This window comes from Lontra canadensis, unplaced genomic scaffold, assembly GCF_010015895.1.
Source record: "Lontra canadensis isolate GAN:19392208 unplaced genomic scaffold, GSC_riverotter_1.0 scaffold9, whole genome shotgun sequence".
Lineage (NCBI taxonomy): Eukaryota > Metazoa > Chordata > Mammalia > Carnivora > Mustelidae > Lontra > Lontra canadensis.
In genome coordinates, this window is record NW_022631003.1 from 7,039,807 (window position 1) to 7,054,650 (window position 14,844).

General features: G+C 37.2%; 1 protein-coding gene across 1 annotated transcript; it reads left to right on the forward strand.

Moving 5' to 3' along the window:
- Nucleotides 1–957: 957 nt before the first annotated feature.
- KRR1 (KRR1 small subunit processome component homolog) lies at nucleotides 958–14,514 on the forward strand. Its single transcript, XM_032854747.1, has 10 exons — nucleotides 958–1,068; nucleotides 4,046–4,218; nucleotides 6,464–6,598; nucleotides 6,774–6,899; nucleotides 6,988–7,071; nucleotides 8,176–8,232; nucleotides 9,791–9,961; nucleotides 12,142–12,219; nucleotides 12,321–12,414; nucleotides 14,279–14,514. Exons 1-10 carry the CDS (start codon nucleotides 984–986, stop codon nucleotides 14,419–14,421), a joined length of 1,146 nt encoding a protein of 381 aa, XP_032710638.1. The 5' UTR covers nucleotides 958–983; the 3' UTR covers nucleotides 14,422–14,514.
- Nucleotides 14,515–14,844: the final 330 nt, after the last annotated feature.

Below are 14,844 nucleotides of genomic sequence, written 5' to 3' on the forward strand. Positions count from 1 at the left end.
TCGGACCTTCTGTCCCTAATTAAGTCTGTTTTATATATGTACCTTATGTACAACTAAGTTTTTATAGAAGATACACAAGGGTGGATTTCACATAAGCATTTCTAGTTTCACTAACGCAAGAAATAAAACGTATCAAAGACTTCCCTTAAGTGTGCTGCAGAAAATTTTAGAAATGGCAAATAGTAAGATCGGTCATCAAAAGAAGTCTCATCTTTAGTCTAACCACTTTTAGATTTTTTAGAAGTGTGAAAATTTGTAGTAGTGATGAACTTCACGTCTTGAGGTGTTTGGGAAATCTTAGGCGAGGCGAAACACCCTGGAAGTGTCAGTTATTATCCTTCTGGCTTAGAACGACTTTAGAGAATTACCATCAGAAACAAAGACTTTTAAAACTTATCTTACAAAAAATTATCAAGCTTAGAGAATTTTGTTTGTTTTAATGTTATTTTAAGAATTAGAAATGCAAATAAACTGCCGACACAAAATAGTCTCACAATAAATGGTAGCTCTGTCACTCCCTGCTGTGAACGATCATGTATTTTCGTCTTTAAACCTAGCACTTACTTTACAGTCATATAAATATTATCAATGAATGAGTGAGTGACATCAAGGTTAGACCGCTTGCACTCTGTGGCCAAACCCTGGAGTTCGGGGTCCTAAGTAAGATATCGGGACCGAGAGGAAACTATGATAAGACGGTTTCCAACTTGCCTATAGTCTTGGACTACAATTCCCAGCATGCAGCTAAACTCCGTGTTGCCATGTATCCTGGGAAAGAAGTCTCCAGCTCTCCATTGGCTACGCAGGAGAAGCGCCTGTAGTTTGTGCAAATAACGCGGACTTTAGCGTACGCACGCACGGAGATTGCGCAGATCTCGTCTAAATTATAAGGAACTCGTTTTTAGTAGACAGATTTTCAGGCCCAAAATCCGGTAGGATTTATGGACAGTTCCACTTCCGGTAACACCGGAAGCAATTCTAAGATGGCGTCCTCCTCCTTCAACCGACAAGCTATCGCGGACGGGAAAAGTGAGTTTCGTAAGAAAAAGCCGAAGCCGGAGAACCGAGGTAAGTTTGAGCGAGAACTGAAACCTGATTTTTGGATATTGAGTTACAGTTGTTTTCTTTCGCTGGCTGGGGGCTTGCAGTGCTGCCTGAGTGTGTTCTGTGAAGTTGAGTAGCTATCATTGCTGAGGATTGAGGATGATAGCCAGGCCTGCGGGACCGACTGGCAGGTATGGTGCCAGCCACGTGTTCCTAGCCGCTTTTGCTAGAGGCCTTTCATAGTAAAGATGCTGTAGAGTTTGTATTATGTAAAAGGAAGAAGATTAAGAAATTATGGAGGGTGCCGCAGGACTTTACTCTCACGGCGGTGGCTGAAAGTCGTTGACAAAATGAGAGATGGAACGGGGTAGGAGTGGGAGGTCGTTAATACATATGAGTGAGCGCTGATAATAAAGGAGTGAGACAGATAAGGAGAAGGAGCTATCTGGCGTGTTCTTTTTTTTTTAATATTTTATTTATTTGACAGAAGTCACAACTAGGCAGAGAGGCAGGCAGAGAGAGAGGGGGAAACAGGCTCCCCGCGGAGCAGAGAGCCCGATGCGGGGCTCGATCCCTGGACCCTGGGATCATGACCTGAGCCGAAGGCAGAGACTTTAACCCACTCAGCCACCCAGGCGCCCCATCTGGCGTGTTCTTAACGCTGGTTTGTCCTTTAGTGAAATTTTGGAATATTTATCATTATTCCTTTTCGTCAAACGGCTAATATATTAGACGACACGACTCATTCTCTAATGTTAGACTGCCTTACTTTGAAGTTGCCGTCTTTGTAGTGTGGTTTTATACATTTTCTTCAGTATGAATGACAGGAAGAGAGAATAAAGAAATAGCCCAAGACCCGAGTAGTCTTGTTGGAAGTGTTAAAAACCTTGGGAAGTATTAAAGGAGTTAGGGAAGTATTAAAGTAGTTCTGTTACTTTTAATTGTGTAACATAGCAGAGTACAGTCCATGTACAGCTTGCAGAATAAACCCCGCATGTGAGAAAGGAGCACTCAATACCATTACGCAGAAAAAACCTCATACTCCAGACCCTCCTAGGAGCACCTCTCAGATCATAGTCTTTTCCTTTGCAATACATGAGGTGACCATCCTGAATCATTTTGATCTTGTATTCTCTGCATCATATTTACTACCAATGCCCAAAGTGGTTGATTTTGTCAGTTTTTTACTTGTATATGAATGTAAGAGGGCTGTAGACATTGTTCTTGCTTCTTAGGCTAACTTTTTTTTTTTTTTCTCCTTATTGAGTCAATGATACTTGTAGCTGTAGTTTATTCTTTTCATTTGATATTGATGACATTTCCTTTCATGAATATACACTTATTTATATTCTCATTCTACTGTTGGTGGACATTTGGATTGCTCCCATTGTTTGCTATTATAAACAGGGCTCCTATAAACATCTTTGTGTGTATCTCCTGGTTTGCATGTTAAGAGTTTTCTCCAGATTATGTAAATAGGATTAGATCCATGAAAGTGAGGGTATGTGCAGGTAATGCTAAATCTCTCCCAAAGGGGTTGTGTCAGTTTATACTACCACTAGGAGTGAATGAGAATTCTCATTGCTCTACATCCACACTAGCACTTGATAAAATCTGCGTTTTGAATTTCTTTGATTTTGGTAGGTATGAAATGGTGTCTGGTTGGGGTTTTAATTGGAACTTCCTTTATTACTAGCGCGTTAATGTTTTTTTGAGCTATTTGCACTTTATTGTGAGACTCCTGTATATTTCTTTTGCTAGTTTCTTTTTTCTTTTTTTAATTTGTAGCTATTGAAGTGTTTAAATTGGTAGAGACTTGGTAAGAACGCATTTTAAGTAATCACAGTTGTAGAATTGGACTATTTTTTGTTTTTTAAAGGATTTTGGGAAGTGAATGATGTATGAAGGGTAGCTAATTCTCTGTGATTTGAACCAGAAATAACAAAGTAGATGTGAGTATAAGACAGAGAAGCAAGTTTACCCATGGTGGATAACATGAACTACAAAGGCCCTTTTCTCAGACTTAATGTGCATAATAATTTCCTGATGAGATATTAAAGCACAGATTCTTGGGGCTCATCCCAGAGATTGAGATTTGATAGGTCTGAGTTGGAGCCCAAGAATTGCATTTTTGCCTAATTCCTACTTTATGCTGATCAGTGCAGGCCTCTGGGTCATATCTTTGAGGAGTACTGAATTAAAGCATAGCTGTTAGATTTAATCTAAAATCTGGGACCAGGAGTTTTAGTAAATGATGTGAGAGATTAATTTATGACCTTGGGAGACATTTTGTTTCACTGAAAGGAGACCTAGACTGAATCACCTTTGTGTCCCCTTAGACAAGTCAGTAATCTCTTTGGACTGAATGTCTTTTATAAAATGGGGAAAATAATACTGGTTCTTCCTGCTACCTTTCACAATTGTCATGATGAAGGTGTATACAGAAATAAGGCATATGAAAACTTTTTGGAAAGTCTAAAACTCTATACCAGTGATTGGTAACTGAAAATATACAGCAGAATATCAGTTTTTAAGCTTTATGTGTGTGTGTACGCACACAGACACAAATATATATGCATACACACACACACACACACACACACACACACAGACTGCAATTCAGCAAAGTCCAAAATGTTATATTGAAAATACTCATGTAAACAAAATGGTGTTTGGATCTCTAATTCTAATAGTGTAGTGCAATAGAAGTTTTTGGAGTGCCCCACTGTCTGTCAGGCATATGTGAATTACTGTGAATCCAAGGAGGGTTCCTGCCCTTAAGGAACTTTGTTTTAGGAGGTGGAAGTATATACAGTTAATTTTAATATAGTATGTTGGTAATAATGACAGAGGCATGTTCTTTGTTGAATAATCTAAAGAGCATGGGAATTGGAACTATAAGGAGAGTTTTGGAAAGCATGTAAGTGTATGCATATAAGTGTTCAAAAAAGTGTCTGAAAGAAGGGTAAAATCTTACTTATAAGTTTCTTCCCCTCTTTAGATGAATCAGAACTCCTCACTGTTCCTGATGGTTGGAAGGAACCAGCTTTTTCCAAAGAAGACAATCCCAGAGGACTCTTGGAGGAGAGCAGTTTTGCAACTTTGTTCCCAAAATATAGGGAAGCTTACTTGAAAGAGTGCTGGCCATTGGTACAGAAAGCCTTGAATGAACATGTATGCACATTTTATATATTTCTTTGAGATTTTGCTCTTATATCTTTACTTTTAAATAAATATGCTCATTTTTTTAAAGTGTTAGCATAACTGGCTAATTTGGTTCCTTTGTTTTTTGTTTTTAAGAAAAATCTAATTTAGAGAGAGCGCAGGAGTTCCCATGCACATGTGTGATTGGGGGGAGGGGCATAGGGGGAGGGAGAGAGTGAATCCCAAGCAGACTCTGCACAGAACTTCAGGCGCTGTATGGCACTCTATCTCACAACCCTGAGATCATGACCTGAGTCGAAATCAGGAGCTAGATGCTTAATCCACTGAGCCACCCAAACGCCCCTGGTTCCCTAGGTATTTTAAACAGCCAGATATAAGCTTTATTCTTTTTTTTTTTTAAGCTTTTATTTATTTATTTGACAGAATAAGCACAGGTGGCTGTTGGGGGGCAGGAGGGGGCAGCAAGAGGGACATGGAGAAGCTGGCTCCCCACTGAGCAGGGAGCAGAATGTGGGGCTTGATCCCAGAACCCTGGGATCATGACCTGAGCCAAAGGCAGACACTTAACCCACTGAGCCACCCAGGAGCCCCTGGAGTTTATTTGTATATTCCACTTATTTTTAATTTTGTGAGTAATAGATAACTTTGAAAAATTCACATACTTTTAGAATTTTAGGGATCTCATGGACTTTCTGAAACTCACCTGTGAACTCCAGGTTTCAGGATGCCTATTCTATTCTGTACTGTGATATTTGCCATGTTTCTGTATAGTTTGAGTTAAAGCATGTTCCTGGATGATTTCTTAATTGTCATCATTTTTTTTAAAGATGTTATTTATTTATTTGACAGAGACCCAGTGAGAGAGGGAACACAAGCAGGTGGAGTGGGAGAGGGAGAAGCAGGCTCCCTGCTGAGCAGAGAGCCCGATGTGGGGCTTGATCCTAGGACCCTGGGATCATGAACTGAATGGAAGGCAGATGCTTAACACTGAGCCACCCAGGCATCCTCTTAATTTTCATTTTAAAGATTTTATTTATTTATTTGACAGATAGAGACCAGAAGTGGGCAGAGAGGCAGGCAGGGAGAGAGAGAGGGGGAAGCAGGCTCCTGTGAGCAGAGAGCCTGATGCGGGGCTTGGTCCCAGGACCCTGAGATCATGACCTGAGCTGAAGGCAGAGGCTTTAACCCACTGAGCCACCCAGGCGCCCCTTAATTTTCATTTTAAATGGAAGATGGGGATATGGTCAATTTTCCCCTGTATGTTGCTGCTGCCATTTTCCCTAGACGACATACTTGTTTTTGTTTTTCAAACTGTGGATTGAAACTTGTTAGTGGAGCAGGAAGTCCATTTAGTGGATATAATAAGCCTTTAAAAAAAAATGTGCCCAGAAAATAAATAAGTAAAAAGAAATAATATATCACATATGGTAAGGATAAGTTTCATTTTTATGAAACTTTTGATTCATTTATATGTGTATTGTAGGCACTGTGCACACACTAGTAGTGATATAAAGTGTATTCCTCAACTATGTGACTGCTCTGGAGTTCGTGCCTGTTAGGTGTTAGGATGGTTCAGTAAACCACAAGCTGTTTTACCTGTGTATTTTTAGACTGGACTCTTGTAAACTCATAAAGATCCATCCTTATGTTGAATTGTTCATTACTCACTACATTGAAATATTCTTCAGAGTATGCTTTCAGTCAGAAAATGACAATTTGCTTTGTTGAAATCTGGTTCTTCCTATTAAGAGTTAATATGTAACTTTCCAGTTATTGCTTCTTTCTGAACCTGTGAGAATTTGTTTTTACTTTGTATTTAGCTAATACCAATGAGAAGAAAGTTTGAAAAAGAAAGTCCATTCTCACCCTAAGGAGCAGATGGCAGATCAGAGCTGCGTCCAGTATAGGGGAAGTATATGTAGCTTTACATTTTTACCCTAGGTCTTAACTGTGGCCTCATATGTGCTGATAGAGGTTTTTTAAACTAGAAATAATCTTTATTCCAATAAGTACAAAGTATTCTAAAGCCAAATAAGTATAAATGGTTTCAGTTGCCTGCGTTTCTTAGATTCTTCAAAGTATGAAAGTAATCAGGTATTCATTATTTACATCAACTACTCAGCTTCAAGGAGGAATTTGATAGAATTACAGCTTAATTTACAGTAATTAATAGTTTGATTAGGTTAAGCTCTATAATTATGTAAAATTGAATTGATTTTTAGACAGTTATGTATTTGCTCTTTCCTTTTTGCAGCATGTTAATGCAACCCTAGACCTGATCGAGGGCAGTATGACTGTCTGTACAACAAAGAAGACTTTTGATCCATATATCATCATTAGAGCCAGAGATCTAATAAAACTTTTAGCAAGGAGTGTTTCATTTGAACAGGTAACTTTAGAATTAGGAAAACTTTGCTTTATTTGCATCATTAGAGATAACATATATAACACTGCATCCCTCCTTAGAGTTTTCATTTTTCTGCTTTGATTTCATTAACCTGGGCCTTGAAAATAAATGTATTTGTAGAGCATATTAATGAAATATTTTTTCATTTTTCCAAAAGGCTGTACGAATTCTTCAGGATGATGTTGCATGTGACATCATTAAAATAGGTTCTTTAGTGAGAAATAAAGAAAGATTTGTAAAAAGAAGACAACGCCTCATTGGTCCCAAAGGATCTACATTGAAGGTACGTTTTATCAGTGGAAAACTTAAGTGTCTTCCTCTGTCATTTAGTTTTTCAGTGTACTGAATTGCAATTTATTCTTTTGACACAGGCTTTGGAACTCTTAACAAACTGTTATATTATGGTTCAGGGAAACACGGTTTCAGTCATTGGACCTTTTAGTGGCTTAAAAGAGGTGAGAACTATTTACTGTCTTCCATTAATTTTCAGCAGAGAACAAATTAAGTAATTTGGTTATAATAGTTCATTGGATAACACACTGTTTTAACAATTACTGTTTTTTAGAATGTGCTTTGTTTGATTTCCCCTTGGTAAAAACTTTGTGCTTTTATTTGAGGGAATCATCACTCTTAGATCCTAACATATTATGGCCAACCTTTGGCAACTGAAGAGGTATCCATTTCCATATTAGAAGGTCTGCACATCATCCTTCTTTCCACTACAAATTTTAAATGGTTATTTAAGATTTTAGTCTGTAGTACATGTGGGAAATATGTAGTTACATGTGCACAAGTGATGAGAGAATTAAATGGTGATTTGCAGTAACCTATATAAACCAGTAGAGGTCAGAATCTGAAAACGTCTTTCGTTTAAAATAGGTTTTTTTTGTCTGAATTTTAATAGAATGTTTATTTAATGTATTGAACTTTTTTTTAAACTGTGAGATTTAATGTTATGAGAAAATCTGTGTAACCATTACAGTTTCTGTTAACTGCTTTGGTTGTCTGGATCTGGCTGCGAGGTCTTGTTTCGTTTCCAGAACCTTTAATGGCATTTCTCTTGGACCTCTTTCTCATAAGTTATCTGCCCTTTTCTCATGTGGCAATAATAACATATATATAGAATACCCTACAGTTTTGTAAGGTCTAAATATATTATTTAATTTTCACAGGAGAGCCTTGAGGTAATTTTATTTCCATACTACAAATGAGAAAGCTGGACCAGGACATTAGGTGACTTTCCCTTATCAAGTGGCATTCCCATTATTTGAGCACATATTTTCTGACCTTAAATCTAGCTGCCTTCTCCCTAAATTCCACACTTCCAAAACGTTTTTATTTTAGTTCTGTATGTTATATTTTAGCAGTAAAGTTGAGAAACTTCATTGCATCCAAGAGAGGTTGACTATTAACGAAAGATCTAAAAGTCACTCAAAGCAATTGAAGTAACTACTATATTCAGTTGGGTAGTCATTGCCTGGTTCGTATATTAATCCCCTTCCACTTAGTTCATTAAAATCTTTGTAAGTGACTAATTCATTTTTCTTTGCAAATTTCAGGTTCGAAAAGTAGTTCTAGATACTATGAAGAATATTCATCCCATTTATAACATTAAAGTGAGTTAATTATATATTACTATAACAGTGGTTGTCAAACTTCTTTTAGCTACAGAAGTATTTCCTTTCTTGAAATTAAATCTTTTATGGAAGCCAAATGCACAAAACAGATAAAGCAGAAGTATTTAGGGTAAATTAGAGGTAGAGTTCAACCCACTGAACTCTACCCTAGTCCTGTAGTTACATCCTTGGAGACTTAAGTCTCTGTGGTGTGCAGTCTGAAAACTATTGAAAGGGGATCTTATAATGTATGACATAGTTCTAATCCAAAGGAAATAAGCTTCATAGAGTTGGTCGTAGAAGGTAATGATCGAGTTTTCTTGGATGATAGGCCTATTACTATATTTAAAGATGTGATCTTTCAGAATTGGGCTTTTTTTCTATTAAATTGATCGAATATATCAGATTGTATTAAAACTTTTTTTTAATTTCATGTTCAAATTATAAACTTTGAGAGAGATCTGTTATATCACTATGTGCATAGCATTCATGATTACACTTTGAAATGTAATCATGCTGTAATGAGCTATTTCGTGAGGGGTATTTTTTAAGCAGTCCACTTAAATTTGATGAAGTTACAGAGTCACTCATAGATTGGGGTGAAAGAATGGTTTTGAGTTGTCGTGGGACATTAAAAATAAAGAGAGCTTGTCTTATATCTGATGTTTGGTTTGCATCCTTTGATGTTCCTTTGTGTGCAAAACTCATATGGAGTGGGAGAAATGTGAGAATATTGGTTTTATCTGATAGGAGAATGTGTGGTTGTTTCCTTTCCCTGTGATAAAGTACTACGAAAAACTTCCTGCTTTCAGGGAACATTGCTAATTAAGAACTCTCCTGCTCCTATTAAGTTGAGTTTTAAAAGTTTTAATGAACTAATGGATGAAAAGCTGAATTAGTCTCATCTCAATTCTCATCTCAATTTATTTGAACAGTTCTGCATTTCTTTTCTTTTTTTTGAAATTAATTTATTTATTTTTATTTTGAGAGAGAGTGAGCGTGTGCACATGTGAGCAGGGGGAGGAAGAAGCAAACTCCCTGCTGAGCAGGGACATTCCCCCCCACCCCCAATCTGGGGCTCCATCCCAGAGTCCTGGGATCGTGATCTGAGCTGAAGGCAGATACTTACCTGACTGAGCTCCCAGAAGTTCCGCATTTAATCTAAATTTCTAATGGTTTTCTGGTGCTTAGTTTGAGATTACTTTTTTTTTATGGAACTGTTTTGCTCCTACTGAGGAGTTTAAGAACTACTCGAGGTTTTTTTGTTTGTTTGTTTTAATATTTAATTTATTTATTTGACAACACAAGGAAAGAGAGCAGTAGGCAGAGGGAGAAGCAAGCTCACTGCTGAGCAAGGAGCCCACTGTGGGGCTCGATCCCAGGACACTGGGATCATGACCTGAGCTAAAGGCAGATGCTTAACTGACTAAGCCAGCCAGGTGCCCCAAGAACTGCTTGTTTTAACTGAATTATTTATAGGAACAATACTTATTCTAAAAATTCTTACTTTGTTCATATTAAAAATTCTTACTTTGTTCATATATCCCCATGACTAAAGACCTTAATGATCAAACGAGAGTTGGCAAAAGATTCTGAATTAAGATCACAAAGTTGGGAAAGATTTTTGCCACACTTCAAGCACAAGAATGTGAATAAACGCAAGGAACCAAAGAAAAAAACTGTCAAGAAAGAGTACACACCATTCCCACCACCACAACCAGAAAGTCAGGTCAGTATTTAATGTTGAATTTCTTTATATGAGGGGGAAACCATTTTAATCTGTTTTGTCGGAAACTTTATGGAGAGGAATTTAGGTAGACTCTGTGTGTGTGTGTGTGTACAGGTATGACATTTAACCAAAGTTAAATGTAAATAGGCTTATTTTGAGCTAAGTTTGTGGGCGTGGAGAGTGGGGGCTTCACAGTAGGAGTGTAAACTATGTCTAGGTGGTTGCTGTCAGCTGTGCCCTTGTAGCCACAGTACATGTTCCGTGGATAAAAAAGATTTAACATTTTAATCCTTAATGGTCTCACTCTGCTTTAGCATCTTTCCTGTGACTGTGTGCCATGTGACTGCTCTAGTTCTGAAATCTTAAATTCTCAAGTCCATCCTTTTTCTAAATTACGATGCTCTCATTTTATTACCTGTTTTCTGGCTTCATTCTTTTCCCCCCTCCCCAATTTCCTTTTCTCTCTTGTCCATCACTGTTTTCTTTTATGCTGCCTTTTCCTTCTTTTCGTACTTGTCCAGCAAAACTGTCAAACTTGATCAGTCCTAAAATTTGACTTCTTTCCCAGAATGTGGTAAACATAGCTGGAGAAAGTCTTATCTTTGGACTAAATCCACTATTTCATGTTTCCAACTTCAGATAATTCTCTGTGTCTTCTTAATTGGTTTTGTGGTTTTTTTTTTTTTTTAAGATTTTATTTATTTGATGGAGGGAGCACACAAGCAGGGGGAACAGCAGGCAGAGGGAGAAGCAAGCTCCCCACTGAGCAGGGAGCCCAACATGGGGCTCATTCCCAGGACCCTGGGATCATGACCTGAGCGGAAGGCAGACCCTTAAGCCACTCAGCCACCCAGGTGCCCCATCCTCTTAATTCTTAAAGCGCCCTCTCACTCCTAACAGATGACATTGCTTTTTATTTTATGGAAATATTTAAGACCATCAAGTAAGAATTCCTTCAGCTTCCTTTTCTCTCACCTATAATTTTTTTTCCCCACTTGAACCAATTTTTTCTTTACCTGTTCTTTGAGTTCTATCTTTGCCTGTCTCCTGAGGGGTCTTACTTTATGATTCCCTCCCTTGGCTGTATCTTAAAGTCTTTCCTTTCTACTAATGCTTTGTTGTCAGCATGTAAACACATCCCTTTCAGTGTACTGTCTTCTCCACAACCCTGTATTTGGAGTTTGAATCTCAGAGGTTTGATGAAAGGTCAGAGGGAAAAAGAAATGATGATCATGGTGATAAAACAATGGAAATGTTTGTTCATGAGGTCTGTTCTGTAAATGGAAGCAAACAAAGGAACTGTTTGTTGGGGGAAAGTAGATTTTATTTACGTACTGTCATGTCATTTCATAACACTTGCTCTACATCTTATGGCCTTGTCCTGTAGTTAGGAATTATCACGTCTTTCTTCCCTATGACTAAGCTTCTTTAAATAGTGATGTCTCAGTTGACTTACTCTGCCACTTACTTGCTTCGTGTCTGGCAATTTATTTAACCTATCCATGCCTCAGTTTCCCTGTACATAAAATGGAGATGATAAAAACATCTTCTGAGGACTGTTAATGAGGATTAAATGATTAGTAATTGTAAAGAGCTTAGTAACTATTAAGAGTTTAACTGCCTTAGATACAATAATGTGTTAATGTAAGATAAGTCAATTCTATCTTGATGAATAAGCTAGTGCTTTCTCTAATTAGCATTGAATTAGTCACCAAATCCTAACAATTCTTTTCATTTTGCATGCCATTACTTTATTCCAAGCATTTATCTCTTCTTTCTTCTGTACCTTTTAGATGCTGCTTTGGTCTCCTCATTTCTCTCAGAAACCTGCAGTCATTTCTAAATCATAGTCTACCCTCTTCACGTGGCATTCAAGTTTCTTCAAGCTTACCCCAGATAATCTTTCCAGTTTCCTTGCACCTTTGTGAATTATTGATCTTCTGTCCCATCTAGAACTGCCTGCTGTGTATTTCATGAACACATCACCTTCTTTCCTACCTCCATGCTTTTTGCTTGTATTCTCTTCAGCTTAGAGCACATCTTTTTATGTTAGTACCTTTATGAATTGACCATAGATTTTTGATCTCACTCTCTTTACCTCAAGGACATTGTGCCTTTCTCAGGGAATGACTTCTCATTTACCTTGTTTCTGATATAATTGTAAATACTAATTTCAACAGATTGATAAAGAATTGGCTAGTGGTGAATATTTTCTGAAGGCAAGTCAAAAGAAGCGACAGAAAATGGAAGCCATAAAGGTAAGACCGTCTAGTTCACAACATTGATAGCACAATTCATAGAAACTTGAATTCCTGCTTAACGATAAATTGTATTAACGTATTTCTTGTTAATAATCCAGGCTAAACAAGCAGAAGCTCTTAGTAAGAGACAAGAGGAAAGAAACAAAGCTTTTATTCCACCTAAAGAAAAACCAGTTGTGAAACCAAAGGAAGGTAAATGCTTGTTCTCCATTTATTGGTTTAGTATTAAAGTCTTGCTGAAAAGTAAACCCAGTAGGGAATTTTTCTGAATCTCTTTGAGTGTTAACTAAAGACATAACTGTATCTTTCATCATTTCTGTTGACATACTATTAATCACTAATCCTAGGGACGAGACCACTGAGGTGTTATATAATTTATTAGCAGCTAATGACTATTTAAGAGTGTCCTGGATTGACAGTCCTCTCCTGACCTCTGATTGTACTGGAGTAGGACTCTGTTGTGAAAGCTATAAACTAGAGCAGTGAATCTTCTGTAGATTTAAAAGTAACTAAAGCAGTGAGATTGCTGAGCTCTGTTTTCATGCCTCTCAGAAAGAGCTTATCAGAGGTTATGCTTTTCTTCTCTTATGTGATCTGTGGCTTAAAGTTTGATTCCTGTATTGTTATGATGGATTTCTGATCACCTTGGACTAAAGGACACTCTCAAAATAACAAGGTCTTAGGACCTATTAAAAAGATAGTGTGTGGCACCTGGGTGAGCTCAGCTGGTTAAGCGGCCGACTCTTGGTTTTGGCTCAGGTCATGATCTCGGGGTCCTGGGATTGAGCCCAGTGGCAGGCTTTGTGTTCAGCCAGGAGTCCACTGGAGGATTTTCTCTCTCCCTCTGCCCCTCCCTCCTCGTGTGCTCTAAGATTTAAAAAAAAACAAAAGAAAAGAAAAGTTTTGTGTCTTTCCTTTTCTATCCCTAGCCTCATTTGATCCACCCTTTGCTCTTCTGCATTTTCTTTCCCACTAGTGACACTTGTACTCTTCCTGAAATAATTTTCCGGAGTAGCCGGTGACACAGTGAGGGGAGGGAAGTCGCTGGCATCATTGTACCTGACTTATTGGTCAAAACCAGATATAACATTGCTATTTTAATATCCTATATTAATTATATCAGTGTTAATAGCTCTAAAAATACTCTGTTTCAATGTAGATCATTGCTTATGTAAAAATTAAGAACGTCATAAGCATTATAATTTCCAGTTTACTCAGCCTGTGAGTTTTACTTAGAAGGTCATTTAGTAGCCATTTTAATCTCTGTTTATAATGATTAAAAATGTAGCTGTTTCATGATAGTAAAAGCTTTACATCTCTACTCAAGTTGCTGGGAAGTTTGACATCTTATCTTGGGATTCTCCTATGCTCTGAATACTGCTCTTTAAATTGTGAGAAAAACCTACATTTTTTTCTCCTTTTTCTTTGTTGTTCAAGGTTTTGGCATTGATTCCATGGTTGGATTCTGTTAGGAGGATCTCCAAATGCTCTCAGATCATTGTCTTTATTACCAAAACCTTGTTAAATAGAAGTACTACTAGTCATTCATTGAACTAATAATTAGAAAACTTCATTTTTAAGTTTTTTTTTTTTTATTAAAGATTTTATTCATTTGAGAGAGAGAGCATGAACGGGGAGGGACAGGGGTGAGGGAGAAGCAGACTTGCTGCTGAGCAGGGAGCCTGATGTGGGGCTCGATCCCAGGACCCAACCCAAAGGCAGACACCTAACTGATTGAGCCACCCAGGTGCCCCTATTTTTAAGTTTTTATGTGTGGTATTAGATGAAGTAGAGTTTGACCTAAAGCTTAATGACTAGTTAATTAAAATTATGGAAGCTAGAAGGGCTACATTTTAATATTATTCATGAAATTTTAAGTTATTTTAATGGGTAAATGTCTAACTTTAGGCAGTTGTTTTATATTTTAAGGAAGTGTTTTATATCTTACAACATGGCCTTTCACCTGTACTCTGAAATTATTACACCAAATACATACTCTCTATGTTTTATATGGTAAAACCTAAAGAATTACATATATCATTTTTAATTTGTCTAGCTTCTACTGAAAATAAAATTGATGTTGCCGCCATCAAGGAAAAGGTTAAGAAAGCAAAGAATAAGAAACTGGGAGCTCTTTCAGCTGAAGAAGTTAAGCTTAAAATGGAAGCGGATGAAAAAAAAAAGAAGAAAAAAAAGTAACATTAAAAAAAACCCTGGATGAGAACTCTTTAAGCTATCTCCTTTTGTAAAGGATTTTGAGATACTAGGGCATTAGTAGCCTATGTGTGAGAAGGAATACTCTGATCACATTTTTCTGAGTTTGTGTCATTCTTCAAAACAGTGTTTATATAAATATAAATATTCTTTATAAATATAAATTATTGTATTTTCTGTGTGTTTTTTTAAAAGCTTTGTGCTAGAAAGTAGTATATATGCACCTTGTATATATTGTATACCTAATCTGTTTTGGCATGTTTGGCCTAAGCATGACTATGGTGTAATTTTTAGGTTGTTTTATATAAAGATTTTTGAGATGTGACTATTGTAATTATCCATCAAGTCCAGTGCTTGATGCCGCTGGTTAGTCTTTAAATAGAATCATGTCCCACCATTTGGTTTTGA